At 44.1% G+C, this 17,269-nt stretch overlaps 1 protein-coding gene and 1 long non-coding RNA gene across 9 annotated transcripts; both read right to left on the bottom strand.

The window, feature by feature from the left end:
• Positions 1 to 6,127: 6,127 nt before the first annotated feature.
• LOC127926508 (uncharacterized) lies at positions 6,128 to 9,480 on the bottom strand. Of its 8 annotated transcripts, none has more exons than XR_008124301.1 (4): positions 8,421 to 9,480; positions 8,002 to 8,337; positions 7,883 to 7,924; positions 6,128 to 7,760 (listed from the first exon to the last, which is right to left on the bottom strand). It is a non-coding gene; the product is annotated as an uncharacterized LOC127926508 (long non-coding RNA). The 8 variants fall into 8 exon arrangements; XR_008124302.1 differs by lacking the exon at positions 7,883 to 7,924 and having other exon boundaries at positions 8,421 to 8,588; positions 8,630 to 9,480; XR_008124295.1 differs by lacking the exon at positions 7,883 to 7,924.
• An 801-nt stretch (positions 9,481 to 10,281) lies between these two features.
• LOC127926507 (large neutral amino acids transporter small subunit 4-like) lies at positions 10,282 to 15,431 on the bottom strand (the record flags this gene model as incomplete). Its single annotated transcript, XM_052511886.1, has 3 exons — positions 10,282 to 11,468; positions 15,042 to 15,165; positions 15,358 to 15,431. Coding segments are annotated over 3 exons (360 nt in total), but the record flags the coding sequence as incomplete, so codon positions are not given.
• Between the last annotated feature and the right edge of the window lie 1,838 nt (positions 15,432 to 17,269).

The following is a 17,269-nucleotide window of genomic DNA, read 5'->3' as shown; positions in this document are numbered from 1 at the left end:
ATAATATATACCTGTATACCTTATAATATAATGCCTTATACCATATCATATACCTTATAATATATACCTTATACCATATCATATCTACCTTATACCATATAATATATACCGTATACCATATCATATATACCTTATAATATATGCCTTATAACCACTAGCCTACCACATCCTCTATCTCTAACCACTAGGCTACCTGCATCCTCTACCTCTAACCACTAGGTTACCTGCCCCTCTATACTCTAACCACTAGGCTACCTGCCTCCTATACACTCTAATCATGAGAGCTACATGCCTCCTCTAATGTCAACCACTAGGTTACCTACCTCCTCTACACTCTAACCACTAGGCTACCTGCCACCTCTAGACTCTAACCACTAGGTTACCTACCTCTTCCACTCTCTAACCACTAGGCAACCTACCTCCTCTACTCTCTAACCACTAGGTTACCTACCTCCTCTACTCTCTAACCACTAGGCTACCTACACTCCTCTACTCTCTAACCACTGGCTACCTACCTCCTCTACTCTCTAACTACTAGGTTACCTACCTCCTCTACTCTCTAACCACTAGGTTAACTACCTCCTCTATTCTCTAACCACTAGTCTACCTACCTCCTCTGGACTCTCTAACCACTGGCTACCTACCTCCTCTGCTCTCTAACCACTAGGCATAGCTGCTGCCTCTACACTCTAACCACTAGGCTAACTGCCTCTACTCTCTAACCCGCTAGTCTGCCTGCCTCCTCTGCTCTCTAACAACTAGGCTACCTACCTCCTCTGCTCTCTAGCCACTAGGCTGCCTACCTCCTCTACTCTCTAACCACTGGTTACCTACCTCCTCTATTCTCTAACCACTAGTCTACCTACCTCCTCTACTCTCTAACCACTAGGTTACCTACCTCCTCTACTCTCTAACCACTAGGCTACCTGCTGCCTCTACACTCTAACCACTAGGCTAACTACCTCCTCTACTCTCTAACCACTACTCTACCTACCTCCTCTACTCTCTAACCACTAGGCTACCTACCTCCTCTACTCTCTAACCACTAGGCTACTTACCTCCTCTACTCTCTGACCACTGGTCTGCCTACCTCCACTGCTCTCTAACCACTGGGCTACCTACCTCCTCTGCTCTCTAACCACTAGGCTACCTACCTCCTCTGCTCTCTAACCACTAGGCTACCTACCTCCTCTACTCTCTAACTACTAGGTTTACCTACCTCCTCTACTCTCTAACCACTAGTCTACCTACCTCCTCTACTCTCTAACTACTAGGTTACCTACCTCCTCTACTCTCTAACCACTAGTCTACCTACCTCCACTACTCTCTAACCACTAGGCAACCTACCTCCTCTCTCTCTAACCCCTAGGCTACCTACCTCCTCTACTCTCTAACCACTAGGCTACCTACCTCCTCCACTCTCTAACCTCTAGTCTACCTACCTCCACTACTCTCTAACCACTAGGCTACCTACCTCCTCTACTCTCTAACCACTAGGCTACCTACCTCCTCTACTCTCTAACCCCTAGTCTACCTACCTCCACTACTCTCTAACCACTAGTCTACCTACCTCCTCTACTCTCTAACCACTAGGCTACCTACCTCCTCTACTCTCTAACCACTAGGTTACCTACCTCCTCTACTCTCTAACCACTAGGCTACCTACCTCCTCCACTCTCGAACCACTAGTCTACCTACCTCCACTACTCTCAACCACTGGGCTACCTACCTCCTCTACTCTCTAACCACTAGGCTACCTGCCTCCTCTACACTCTAACCACTAGGTTACCTGCCCCCTCTACACTCTAACCACTAGGCTACCTGCCTCCTATACACTCTAATCAATAGGCTACATGCCTCCTCTGCACTCCAACCACTAGGTTACCTACCTCCTCTACACTCTAACCACTAGGCTACCTGCCACCTCTACACTCTAACCACTAGGTTACCTACCTCTTCCACTCTCTAACCACTAGGCAACCTACCTCCTCTGCTCTCTAACCACTAGGTTACCTACCTCCTCTACTCTCTAACCACTAGGCTACCTACCTCCTCTACTCTCTAACCACTAGGCTACCTACCTCTTCTACTCTCTAACTACTAGGTTACCTACCTCCTCTACTCTCTAACCACTAGGTTACCTACCTCCTCTATTCTCTAACCACTAGTCTACCTACCTCCTCTACTCTCTAACCACTAGGCTACCTACCTCCTCTACTCTCTAACCACTGGGCTACCTGCTGCCTCTACACTCTAACCACTAGGCTAACTACCTCCTCTGCTCTCTAACCACTAGTCTACCTACCTCCTCTACTCTCTAACAACTAGGCTACCTACCTCCTCTGCTCTCTAACCACTAGGCTACCTACCTCCTCTGCTCTCTAGCCACTAGGTTACCTACCTCCTCTATTCTCTAACCACTAGTCTACCTACCTCCTCCACTCTCTAACCACTAGGCTACCTACCTCCTCTGCTCTCTAACCACTGGGTTACCTACCTCCTCTACTCTCTAACCACTAGGCTACCTACCTCCTCCACTCTCTAACCACTAGTCTACCTACCTCCACTGCTCTCTAACCACTGGGCTACCTACCTCCTCTACTCTCTAACCACTAGGCTACCTGCCTCCTCTACACTCTAACCACTAGGTTACCTGCCCCCTCTACACCCTAACCACTAGGCTACCTGCCTCCTATACACTCTAATCACTAGGCTACATGCCTCCTCTACACTCCAACCACTAGGTTACCTACCTCCTCTACACTCTAACCACTAGGCTACCTGCCACCTCTACACTCTAACCACTAGGTTACCTACCTCTTCACTCTCTAACCACTAGACTGACCTACCTCCTCTACTCTAACCACTAGGTTACCTACCTCCTCTACTCTCTAACCACTAGGCTACCTACCTCCTCTACTCTCTAACCACTAGGCTACCTACCTCCTCTGCTCTCTAACCACTGGGCTACCTGCCTCCTCCACTCTCAACCACTAGTCTACCTACCTCCACTACTCTCTAACCACTAGGCTACCTACCTCCTCTACTCTCTAACCACTAGGCTACCTACCTCCTCCACTCTAACCACTAGGCTACCTACCTCCTCTACTCTCTAACCACTAGGTTACCTACCTCCTCTACTCTCTAACCACTAGGCTACCTACCTCCTCCACTCTCTAACCACTAGTCTACCTACCTCCACTGCTCTCTAACCACTAGGCTACCTACCTCCTCTACTCTCTAGCCACTGGCTACCTCCCATCTACATCTAACCACTAGGCTAACTACCTCCTCTGCTCTCTAACCACTACTCTACCTACCTCCTCTACTCTCTAACCACTAGGATACCTACCTCCTCTACTCTCTAACCACTAGGCTACTTACCTCCTCTACTCTCTAACCACTAGTCTACCTACCTCCACTGCTCTCTAACCACTAGGCTACCTACCTCCTCTACTCTCTAACCACTAGGCTACCTACCTCCCTCTACTCTCTAACCACTAGGCTACCTACCTCCTCTACTCTCTAACTACTAGGTTACCTACCTCCTCTACTCTCTAACCACTAGTCTACCTACCTCCTCTACTCTCTAACTACTAGGCTACCTACCTCCTCTACTCTCTAACCACTAGTCTACCTACCTCCACTACTCTCTAACCACTAGGCTACCTACCTCCTCTACTCTCTAACCACTAGGCTACCTACCTCCTCTACTCTCTAACCCCTAGTCTACCTACCTCCACTACTCTCTAACCACTAGGCTACCTACCTCCTCTACTCTCTAACCACTAGGCTACCTACCTCCTCTACTCTCTAACCCCTAGTCTACCTACCTCCTCTACTCTCTAACCACTAGTCTACCTGCCGCCCATCATATATAGTGTAGCAGACTCAAGGGTGTGGGGTTTCCAAGTCACCAAGTTCAGTAACAAAACATGCACCAGTAGCACAAATTGAATGCAAACGGGGAGTTTATTAGGGAGTTTTGTACACTGGGGATGCACGTGGAATTCACCAATTACTTCACAGTCCACAATCCGTTCTCCAGGGGTAAATCCTAAAACTCGGGTCCTCAGTCAATCCGAGTGTGATCCGACAGCCCAGGTCACAACGGGTAATCTCACTGATATGGTTCTCTCTTCTCCCACTCTTCATAAAGCAACTTTTTCTCTGCTTACTCTGCCCCTTTGTGCAGGCAGCTTCCTCCTTTACCTCCAAGCAATCCCTGGCTTAACGACTCACAGCCTCGCCTCTTTGGGGCAGGAAGTCCATATAAGGCTTGGGGGTGGAGCTAGCGAGCTGCAAGGTATCTCCCTCAATAACCGCTCTCCTCACCTCTCCCTGCCGTCTGCCACAATAGCTCATATGATATTGCACTTTATACCATATCATGCCTTATATTATATCATATATACCTTATACCATATATAACTTATACCATATCATGCCTTATATTATATCATATATACCTTATACCATATATAACTTATACCATCATGCCTTATATTATATCATATATACCTTATACCATATATAACTTATACCATATCATGCCTTATATTATATAATTTTACCTTATACCATATATAACTTATACCATATCATGCCTTATATTATATCATATATACCTTATACCATATATAACGTATACCATATCATGCCTTATATTATATAATTTTACCTTATACCATATCATGCCTTATATTATATCATATATACCTTATACCATATATAACTTATACCATATCATATACAGCGTATACCAAGCATGTCTCAGACCTAAACCCTATTGAGCATCTGTGGGGCATCCTCAAACGGAAGGTGGAGGAGTGCAAGGTCTCTAACATCCACCAGCTCCATGATGTCGTCATGGAGGAGTGCAAGGTCTCTAACATCCACCAGCTCCATGATGTCGTCATGGAGGAGTGCAAGTCTCTAACATCCACCAGCTCCGTGATGTCGTCATGGAGGAGTGCAAGGTCTCTAACATCCACCAGCTCCATGATGTCGTCCATGGAGGAGTGCAAGGTCTCTAACATCCACCAGCTCCGTGATGTCGTCGTGGAGGAGTGCAAGGTCTCTAACATCCACCAGCTCCATGATGTCGTCATGGAGGGAGTGCAAGGTCTCTAACATCCACCAGCTCCATGATGTCGTCATGGAGGAGTGCAAGGTCTCTAACATCCACCAGCTCCGTGATGTCGTCATGGAGGAGTGCAAGGTCTCTAACATCCACCAGCTCCATGATGTCGTCATGGAGGAGTGCAAGGTCTCTAACATCCACCAGCTCCATGATGTCGTCATGGAGGAGTGCAAGGTCTCTAACATCCACCAGCTCCGTGATGTCGTCGTGGAGGAGTGCAAGGTCTCTAACATCCACCAGCTCTGTGATGTCGTCATGGAGGAGTGCAAGGTCTCTAACATCCACCAGCTCCGTGATGTCGTCATGGAGGAGTGCAAGGTCTCTAACATCCACCAGCTCCGTGATGTCGTCGTGGAGGAGTGCAAGGTCTCTAACATCCACCAGCTCCGTGATGTCGTCATGGAGGAGTGCAAGGTCTCTAACATCCACCAGCTCCATGATGTCGTCATGGAGGAGTGCAGTCTCTAACATCCACCAGCTCCGTGATGTCGTCATGGAGGAGTGCAAGGTCTCTAACATCCACCAGCTCCATGATGTCGTCATGGAGGAGTGCAAGGTCTCTAACATCCACCAGCTCCGTGATGTCGTCATGGAGGAGTGCAAGGTCTCTAACATCCACCAGCTCCATGATGTCGTCATGGAGGAGTGCAAGTCTCTAACATCCACCAGCTCCATGATGTCGTCATGGAGGAGTGCAAGTCTCTAACATCCACCAGCTCCATGATGTCGTCATGGAGGAGTGCAAGGTCTCTAACATCCACCAGCTCCATGATGTCGTCATGGAGGAGTGCAAGGTCTCTAACATCCACCAGCTCCATGATGTCGTCGTGGAGGAGTGCAAGGTCTCTAACATCCACCAGCTCCGTGATGTCGTCATGGAGGAGTGCAAGGTCTCTAACATCCACCAGCTCCGTGATGTCGTCGTGGACTATAAGAGGACTATAATATGTATATACATTATATCTGTCACACCTTGATCTGTTTCAACTGTCTTTATGTTTGTCTCCACACCCCTCCAGGTGTCGCCCATCTTCCCAATTATATCCAGTGTATTTATACCTGTGTTCTCTGTTTGTCTGGTTGCCAGCTGGTTGGCAGCTGAGAACATAGAAGTGTTGTTCGACATGTTCCGGCACGGAGTATCGGATGGAACGCTCTGACGCTCACCACCCAAGGATTCCACCTCGCTTCCGAGGCATCATGGAAGTTTCCGACGGCTCCGTTGCTGAGAGAACCCGAGGTGCCCCGAGAATCTCCAAAGGCTGCCTATTCACCACTTCCCGAGCCAATGCAACTAGGCAGAGCTAGTCTGTCTCCAGCTGAATGGCTATACGGGATTCACACTAAGAGTTGCCTGTATTGCAGGACTACTGGTCATTTTGTCCACGTAAAGACCAGGCTCACCAGTAGGAGCGAGTATTCTGGTGGGTCCCACAGAGAACGTTTTCCTTACTCACACCCCTTTTCATGACATTTTGCTGTGGGGAAACAAGTTGAAATCTCCCCGGATACTCTTCGACAATTAATACAGAAGAATTATCACAAAATAAATAAACAAAGAAAAATCATTGGAATCTTTAAAAAAAATTGTGAAACATAAAAAAAGGGTTTCATCATCATCATCATCATTACATATCAAGCATATGGAATGACACACCGTGTTAATTAAAAAACTAGACAATGAGAACATTTAAGATATTTCCTTAATTTCTTGAAGTCCATGATCAGATCAGATTCAAGAGATTGATCACCACAAAAAAAATATAGAGAAACCTAAAGCAGAAGACCTGATGAGATATTCAGGATAATGCCTTTACAGGGGCTAGAGGTCAGAGGTTAAAGTGTTGCATTTCTCTGTGTGCTCCAGACTGATCCCAACATTGTAACTATAGATCCCTAATCATCAATGATTTACCATAAATCAATACAAGTATCAGTACTGCTACCTTTATGTCTGTCAATAATGGTATACTATCATTTACAACAACACATAAATATCTATCTCTATGTAAAATAACAGACAGCAGCATAGAAGTGGCATGACAGCACAGAATAGAAGAGACCTGTGGCCGTTCCAAACCCTCAACTCCATTGGTGCTACGTCCCAGTTGGCACCCTACATAGTGTACTGCTTTAACTAGTTATATATGAAAACTGCTTTAACTAGTTATATATGAAAACTGCTTTAGGTAGTTATATATGAAAACTACTTTAGGTAGTTATATATGAAAACTGCTTCAACTAGTTATATATGAAAACTACTAAGTGTTTATATATGAAAACTGCTTTAGGTAGTTATATATGAAAACTACTAAGTGTTTATATATGAAAACTGCTTTAGGTAGTTATATATGAAAACTGCTTTAGGTAGTTATTCAGGAAAAGGGGTGCCATTTGGGACATACTATATTAACTTTGAGAAAAATGTTGTACCATTATTTTAGGAGCAGAGCTGAATGCATCATTTCAGACCTAATCATAGTTCTCACATATATAACCATATCTTTATACAACCTAATCACAGCTCTCAGCCCACTTTGGGCTTGGGGGCAGTATTTTGAGTCAGTCGGTTAACCTCTCTTGGATAGGGGGCAGTATTTTGAGTCAGTCGGTTAACCTCTCTTGGGTAGGGGCAGTATTTTGAGTCAGTCGGTTAACCTCTCTTGGATAGGGGGCAGTATTTTGAGTCAGTCAGTAACTCCTCTTGGGTAGGGCAGTATTTTGAGTCAGTCGGTTAACCTCTCTTGGATAGGGGGCAGTATTTTGAGTCAGTCGGTTAACCTCTCTTAGGGGGCAGTATTTTGAGTCAGGGTTAATCTCTCTTGGGTAGGGCCAGTATTTTGAGTCAGTCGGTTAACCTCTCTTGGGTAGGGGCCAGTATTTTGAGTCAGTCGGTTAACCTCTCTTGGGTAGGGGCCAGTATTTTGAGTCAGTCGGTTAACCTCTCTTGGGTAGGGGCCAGTATTTTGAGTCAGTCGGTTAACCTCTCTTGGATAGGGGGCAGTATTTTGAGTCAGTCGGTTAACCTCTCTTGGATAGGGGGTAGTATTTTGAGTCAGTCGGTTAACCTCTCTTGGATAGGGGGCAGTATTTTGAGTCAGTCGGTTAACCTCTCTTGGGTAGGGGCCAGTATTTTGAGTCAGTCGGTTAACCTCTCTTGGGTAGGGGCCAGTATTTTGAGTCAGTCGGTTAACCTCTCTTGATAGGGGGCAGTATTTTGAGTCAGTCGGTTCATCTCTCTTGGATAGGGGGCAGTATTTTGAGTCAGTCGGTTAACCTCTCTTGGGTAGGGGGCAGTATTTTGAGTCAGTCGGTTAACCTCTCTTGGGTAGGGGGCAGTATTTTGAGTCAGTCGGTTAACCTCTCTTGGATAGGGGGCAGTATTTTGAGTCAGTCGGTTAACCTCTCTTGGGTAGGGGGCAGTATTTTGAGTCAGTCGGTTAACCTCTCTTGGGTAGGGGCAGTATTTTGAGTCAGTCGGTTAACCTCTCTTGGATAGGGGGCAGTATTTTGAGTCAGTCGGTTAACCTCTCTTGGGTAGGGGCCAGTATTTTGAGTCAGTCGGTTAACCTCTCTTGGGTAGGGGGCAGTATTTTGACGTCCAGATAAAAAGTGTGCCCAAAGTAAACAGCCTGTTACTCAGGCCCAGAAGGATATGCACATACTTGATAGATTTGGATAGAAAACCGTCTAAAGTTTCTGAAACTGTTAGCATTCTGTCTGTATAACTGTATAACAGAACTGATATGGCAGGAGAAACCCCGAGGACATCCCCAAAAAAGAACATTTGGCCTACCACTGGCTGTCACTTTTATTATAAGGCAAAAACCTCCCAGATTGCAGTTCCTAGGGCTTCCACTAGATGCCAACAGTCTTTAGAAAAAGTTTCAGGCTGGTTTTTAGTTGCTCCCATTTTGGCTGTAGTGTTTCCATGCGCTTGGAGGAAAGCAAGTTGTTTGTTATTTATCTCCGGTAATGAACATACTATTCTTTGTCTTAAATTGTATTGTTTATTTACGTATTTTTAAATTTTTTATTATTATTTTTTACCTTTATTTAACCAGGCAAGTCAGTTAAGAACATAATCTTATTTTCAATGACGGCCTGGGAACAGTGGGTTAACTGCCTGTTCAGGGGCAGAACGACAGATTTGTACCTTGTCAGCTCGGGGGTTTGAACTCGCAACCTTCCGTTTACTAGTCCAGCGCTCTAACCACTAGGCTACGCTATTAGGGTACGCAAGGTTTTATTATAAACGTTGTTTGGAGAAGTTTATTGGATTATTTGGATTCATCTTGTATGCATTTTGAAGGAGGGAAACCGGTGGATTATTGACTGAAGCGCTCGAAAGCAAACTGATGTTTTTATGGATATAAAGAAGGACTTTATCGAACAAAATGACCATTTGTGATGTAACTGGGACCTTTTGGAGTGCCAACAGAAAAGATCTTCAAAGGCAAGGCATTTATTATATCTCTATTTCTGACTTTTGTGTCGCACCTGCCTGATTGAAAAATGTTTTCATGGTTTTGTATGCGGGGCGCTGTCCTCAGATAATTGCATGGTGTGCTTTTGTCGTAAAGCCTCTTTGAAATCTGACACAGCAGCTGGATTAACAAGAAGTTAAGCTTTATTTTGATGTTTTACACTTGTATTTTCATGAATGTTAAATATTTATATTTCTGTAGTTTGAATTTGGCGCTCTGCAATTTCACCGGATGTTGTCGAGGTGGGTCGCTAGCGGAACGCCTGAGCTAGAAAGGTTCAACCATATCTTTATGAAGCTCAGCTGGTTGATCAGGTGGAAATTTAAAAAAATTCCGAACCAGAGAATAAATAGTGATGGATGAATAGATGGATGAATAGATGTTTGGTGGTAGTTGGTCTCCATGGTGGCTGGTGTTGGATGAGGTGTGTTTGTGTCAGGTAGTTACCAACTCTAGAACATCTCCCACCATGTCTGTCACCATGGTTACCAGCCCTAGAACACTTCCCACCATGTCTGTCACCATGGTTAACAAACCTAGAACACCTCCCTGTAAGGACAGACGCTGGGAGACGAGAGGCAAGTACAGCGAGTGAACATTTAATGGATAACAGACAAGAAACAAACAAGGACAAAGGCCTGGACAGGAAAAACATAGTAACAATAATGCTGACACGGGGAACAAACTGAGGAGCAGACAGATATAGAGGGGCAAAGTAATGGAGTCCAGGTGAGTCCAATATTGCGCAAATGAACGCAATGATGGTGACAGGTGTGCGTAATGGTGGGTCGCCTGGCGCTAGAGACACCCCGATTGTCTGTCACCATGGTTACCAACTGTAGAACACCCCCCACCCTGTCTGTCACCATGGTTACCAACTGTAGAACACCTCCCATCCTGTCTGTCACCATGGTCCTTAAACCTAGAACACCTCCCACTGTCCTTCAACATGGTTATCAACTGTAGATCACCTCCCACCCTGTCTGTCACCATGGTTACCAACCCTAAAACACTTCCAACTGTCTGTCACCATGGTTACCCACTGTAGAACACCTCCCACTGTCCTTCAACATGGCTATCAACTGTAGAACACCACCCATCCTGTCTGTCACCATGGTTACCAACCCTGAACTCCTCCCAGAGCATCATCTACAAACTCAGTAGTGCATCCATCTTAAGATAGCTAGGTGGGACATCCAGGCATAGGATGTCATTTCAGAGCTAGAAAGGGAGGGAGGGGGGTAGTGAGCACTGTATGTGAAGAGAAGAGGGGAGAAGGGGGGGGAGAAGAGAGGAGAACTGAGAAGAGAACTGAGAGGAGAACATGAGAGGTGAACAGAGGAGAACATGAGAGGAGAGGAGAAGAAGAAGTGGGGGGGCTGATGACCCTTTCCTTTCACAGTCTCTCCCCTCTCTCTTGTTCTTGCTCTTATTCAGTCCTTAGTGTCTGTCCAAGGTAGTATGTTTTCATGACAAGAGGAGAAGTTCTTACATGGGTCTCTTCAAAAGTGTGTGTGTGGGCGTGTGTAGATATCTGTGTGTATGTGTGTGTGTGTGTGGGCGTGTGTAGATATCTGTGTGTATGTGTGTGTCCTCTGCAGATTCAACGTAGAGCAACACTCTTCTCCCCTCTTCTCCCTCCCATCTCCTCCCACCTTCCTCACTCTCTCCCTTTTCTAGACGAAAGCTTCAGGTTTGCTGGACCCGTTGATCTTGAGGTATATCTTCGAGTCCTGGTCTCTGTCCTGTAGCTGGCGGTGCAGTGTGCGTCTGAAACACACCAGGTATAGAGGCAGCAGGAAGCCCAGCATACTGACCCCCAATAGGCCTACATTCACCTAGAGCACCATGGGAAATAGAGTTCAATTTAGTTACAATAAGACTTTCGGACAAAAATCAGTTCTCCACCTAACCAATTACTGAAACTTAACCTTGCATAATACCTAGGGTCAGTCGCACCTCTAAAAACTGTCATTAGAAACTTGCTCCTAGTATACAGAAAATAACCGAGCCCTGAAGAAAACTTCCAGAATTTTTAACGGAAATAGCGCTCATCAAATTGTATGTCATCCGACTAGCTTAGAAAGAGAGTTCAATGTAAAATCAAAAACAGAAAACAAATGATTCTCTTTAAATATGCAGACTGCTCTTTGAATATGCATATTTATCCAAAACTCAGTTGTCCTGAGTCTGCACAGGACCTCAGATCATATTTATCCAAAACTCAGTTGTCCTGAGTCTGCACAGGACCTCAGATCATATTTATCCAAAACTCAGTTGTCCTGAGTCTGCACAGGACCTCGAATCATATTTATCCAAAACTCAGTTGTCCTGAGTCTGCACAGGACCTCGGATCATATTTATCCAAAACTCAGTTGTCCTGAGTCTGCACAGGACCTCGGATCATATTTATCCAAAACTCAGTTGTCCTGAGTCTGCACAGGACCTCGAATCATATTTATCCAAAACTCAGTTGTCCTGAGTCTGCACAGGACCTCGGATCATATTTATCCAAAACTCAGTTGTCCTGAGTCTGCACAGGACCTCGGATCATATTTATCCAAAACTCAGTTGTCCTGTTAGGGTTAGGGCACAGGACCTTGGATCATATTTATCCAAAACTCAGTTGTCCTGTTAGGTTAGGGCACAGGACCTCGGATCATATTTATCCAAACTCAGTTGTCCTGTTAGGGTTAGGGCACAGGACCTCGGATCATATTTATCCAAAACTCAGTTGTCCTGTTAGGGTTAGGGCACAGGACCTCGGATCATATTTATCCAAAACGCAGTTGTCCTGTTAGGGTTAGGGCACAGGACCTCGGATCATATTTATCCAAAACTCAGTTGTCCTGTTAGGGTTAGGCACAGGACCTCGGATCAATTGAGGGACTCAACCTTTACATTTTGTATCTCTTGACACAAAAATGAGTGAACTCTAAACCTTCCAGCTGTCTTCTGGACCGTATTCCAACTAAACTACTGAAAGAGCTACTTCCTGTGCTACTTCCTGTGCTACTTCCTGTGCTACTTCCTGTGCCTGGTCCTCCTATATTGACCTCATCCTCTGGATGAGTACCAAACTCACAACCAGAGAATGTGACAGTAATAAATCCTATCCTGAAAAAGCCTCTTGATCCGGTAAATAAAATAAAAAAATCTCTTCTCAATTAAAAAAAAAAAAAAAAGAAGCTGTTGCTCAGCAACTCTCTGACTTCCTGAAGACTGGTTTTAGAGCACTGCGACTGTACTTGTGAAGGTGGTAAATTACCTTTAATGGCATCAGACCACTGCTCTGCATCTGTCCTCGAGCTCCTAGACCTTAGTGCTACTTTTGACACCACATTCTTTTGGAGAGATTAGAAACCCTAATTGGTCTACATGGGACAAGTTATTTCCTGGTTTAGATCTTATCTGTCGGAAAGAGATCAGTTCGTCTCTGTGGATGGTTTGTCTCCTTACAAATCAATTGTACGTTTTGACGTTCCCCATTCTAGGACCACTATTGTTTCCACTATATATTCTACCCCTTGGTGACGTCATTTGGAAACATGTCAACTTTCAGACAACACAGCTGTAGATTTATATGACACAAGGTGAAGCCCCAAAATTGCCTTCCCTGGAAGCCTCTGTTTCAGACATAATGAAATGTTTTATGTTTAAACTCGACAAAACTGAGATGCTTCCAGGTCCCAAGAAACAAAGCTGTCAGATCTGGCAACTCATCTTGTTGTACAGTTAATATATAATAATAATAATATATGCCATTTAGCAGACGCTTTTATCCAAAGCGACTTACAGTCATGTGTGCATACATTCTACGTATGGGTGGTCCTGGGAATCGAACCCACTATATATGATGTGGTACATATTGTATAAGATATATATGATGTGGTATATATTGTATAAGGTATATATGATGTGGTATAAGGTATATATGATGTGGTATATATTGTATAAGGTATATGTGATGTGGTATATATTGTATAAGGTATATATGATGTGGTATAAGGTATATATGATGTGGTATAAGGTATATATGATGTGGTATATATTGTATAAGGTATATATGATGTGGTATAAGGTATATATGATGTGGTATATATTGTATAAGGTGTATATGATGTGGTATATATTGTATAAGGTGTATATGATGTGGTATAAGGTATATATGATGTGGTATATATTGTATAAGATATATCGTCTCAGTCGTCTCAAATAAAACTGTGAAGGACCTCGTCTTTACTGTGGACACTGATCTCTTTTTGAGGAACATACTGTATGAAAAAATATTTCAAAATCAGCCTTTTTCCATCTTCGTAACATTCGAAAATCTGAAATGTTTCATCAAAAATTATTGTAGACAAGCTAATTCATGCTTTGGTCACATCAAGATTAGACTACAAAAATGCTATACTCTCCAGATACCCGGATGAGGCAATAAATAAACTTCAACACGGCTGCTAGAATCCTGACTAGAACCAAAAAATGTGATCATATTACTCCAGTGCTAGCCTCCCTACACTGGCTTCCTGTTAAGGCAAGGGCTGATTTCAAGGTTTTACTGCTAACCTACAAAGCATTACATGGGCCTGCTCCTACCTATATTTCCGATTTGGTCCTGCCGTACATACCTACACGTACGCTACGATCACAAGACGCAGGCCCCCTTACTGTCCCTAGAATTTCTAAGAGCTCCATTTTTAGAGCTCCATTTTTAGGGAATGGTCTACCTATCCATGTGAGGGACGCAGACTCGGTCTCAACCCTTAAGTCTTTACTGAAAACTCATCTCTTCAGTAGGTCCTATGGTTGAGTGTAGTCTGACCCAAGAGTGTGAAGGTGAACAGCAAGGCACTGGAGTGATGAAGCACACTTGCTGTCTCTGCCTGGTCGGCTCCCCTCTCTCCACTGGGATTCTCTGCCTCTGACCCTATTACAGGGGCTGAGTCACTGGATTACTCGCTCTCTCTCACGACATCCCAGGCTTTTTATCTATCCGACCTGAGTGGATTGAGTTACTGAGTTACAGAGCAAGCAATCCAATGACACCAGCACAGCCAGAAGAGGACTGGCCACCCTCAGAGCCTGGTTCCTCTACCCCAGCACAGCCAGAAGAGGACTGGCCACCCCTCAGAGCCTGGTTCCTCTCCCCTCAGCACAACCAGAAGAGGACTGGCCACCCCTCAAAGCCTGGTTCCTCTCCCCAGCACAGCCAGAAGAGGACTGGCCACCCTCAGAGCCTGGTTCCTCTCTAAGTTTCTTCCTAGCTTCCTGTCTCTCCAGGGAGTTTTTCCGAGCCACCGGAGGCTGGGTTTCTGCTTTGTGACAACTGCTGATGTAAAAATGTTTTTATAAAGACATTTGATTGAGTTGATTGAGTGTGTTCTGTGTGTGTGTGTGTGTATCCTCACCCAGAGTGGGTCTCCTTTCAGAGGGCCCATCATGGCCATGAAGAGTGGCTGCTGGAACAGAGCAAACAGAGCAGACACCAGAGACTGCATCCCCGTCAGACTGCCAAACTGAGATGATGGGTACCTAGAGAGGGAATATAATCAATTTACAGTTTTCATATTGATACCAGGTACTCACTCACTCACCACTCACTCACTCACTCACTCACTCACTCACCACTCACTCACCACCACCACTCACCACTCACTCACTCACTCACTCACTCACCACCACTCACTCACTCACACACCCTCCCAGGGTGATGCCAGTACTCACACAGCAGCGTAGAGACCTCCAGTTGCAGAGTGGATGAAGCCTCTCACAACAGTATGGAGGACAAATGACAGGATCTGAGGAGAGGAGGAACACATCAGACGACAATTGTCAGTCACCAGCTCTGCAGGACGGCCTGGGGCAAGGGACCTAAAATATGATTCATAATGTTGTTGTAGCCCTGAATATGATTCATAATGTTGTTGTTGTAGCCCTGAATGTGATTCATAATGTTGTTGTAGCCCTGAATGTGATTCATAATGTTGTTGTAGCCCTGAATGTGATTCATAATGTTGTTGTAGCCCTGAATGTGATTCATAATGTTGTTGTTGCCCTGAATGTGATTCATAATGTTGTTGTAGCCCTGAATGTGATTCATAATGTTGTTGTAGCCCTGAATATGATTCATAATGTTGTTGTAGCCCTGAATGTGATTCATAATGTTGTTGTAGCCCTGAATGTGATTCATAATGTTGTTGTAGCCCTGAATGTGATTCATAATGTTGTTGTTGCCCTGAATGTGATTCATAATGTTGTTGTAGCCCTGAATGTGATTCATAATGTTGTTGTTGTTGCGCCCTGAATGTGATTCATAATGTTGTTGTTGTAGCCCTGAATGTGATTCATAATGTTGTTGTAGCCCTGAATGTGATTCATAATGTTGTTGTAGCCCTGAATGTGATTCATAATGTTGTTTTATCCCTGAATGTGATTCATAATGTTGTTGTTGTAGCCCTGAATGTGATTCATAATGTTGTTGTAGCCCTGAATGTGATTCATAATGTTGTTGTAGCCCTGAATGTGATTCATAATGTTGTTGTTGTAGCCCTGAATGTGATTCATAATGTTGTTGTAGCCCTGAATGTGATTCATAATGTTGTTGTTGTAGCCCTGAATGTGATTCATAATGTTGTTGTAGCCCTGAATGTGATTCATAATGTTGTTGTAGCCCTGAATGTGATTCATAATGTTGTTGTAGCCCTGAATATGATTCATAATGTTGTTGTAGCCCTGAATGTGATTCATAATGTTGTTGTAGCCCTGAATGTGATTCATAATGTTGTTGTAGCCCTGAATGTGATTCATAATGTTGTTGTTGTGTGATTCATAATGTTGTTGTTGTAGCCCACGAATATGATTCATAATGTTGTTGTAGTGATTCATAATGTTGTTGTAGCCCTGAATGTGATTCATAATGTGAATGTGATTCATAATGTTGTTGTTGTAGCCCTGAATGTGATTCATAATGTTGTTGTAGCCCTGAATGTGATTCATAATGTTGTTGTAGCCCTGAATGTGATTCATAATGTTGTTGTTGTAGCCCTGAATATGATTCATAATGTTGTTGTAGCCCTGAATATGATTCATAATGTTGTTTGTAGCCCTGAATGTGATTCATAATGTTGTTGTTGTAGCCCTGAATGTGATTCATAATGTTGTTGTTGTAGCCCTGAATGTGATTCATAATGTTGTTGTTGTAGCCCTGAATGTGATTCATAATGTTGTTGTAGCCCTGCATGTGATTCATAATGTTGTTGTAGCCCTGAATATGATTCATAATGTTGTTGTATTGAATATGATTCATAATGTTGTTGTAGCCCTGAATGTGATTCATAATGTTGTTGTTGTAGCCCTGAATGTGATTCATAATGTTGTTGTTGTAGCCCTGAATGTGATTCATAATGTTGTTGTTGTAGCCCTGAATGTGATTCATAATGTTGTTGTTGTTGCCCTGAATGTGATTCATAATGTTGTTGTAGCCCTGAATGTGATTCATAATGTTGTTGTTGTAGCCCTGAATGTGATTCATAATGTTGTTGTAGCCCTGAATGTGATTCATAATGTTGTTGTAGCCCTGAATGTGATTCATAATGTTGTTTTAGCCCTGAATGTGATTCATAATGTTGTTGTAGCC

The sequence above is a fragment of the Oncorhynchus keta genome, unplaced genomic scaffold (assembly GCF_023373465.1).
Source record: "Oncorhynchus keta strain PuntledgeMale-10-30-2019 unplaced genomic scaffold, Oket_V2 Un_contig_7667_pilon_pilon, whole genome shotgun sequence".
NCBI lineage: Eukaryota > Metazoa > Chordata > Actinopteri > Salmoniformes > Salmonidae > Oncorhynchus > Oncorhynchus keta.
This window is presented reverse-complemented; position numbering and strand designations above follow the sequence as displayed.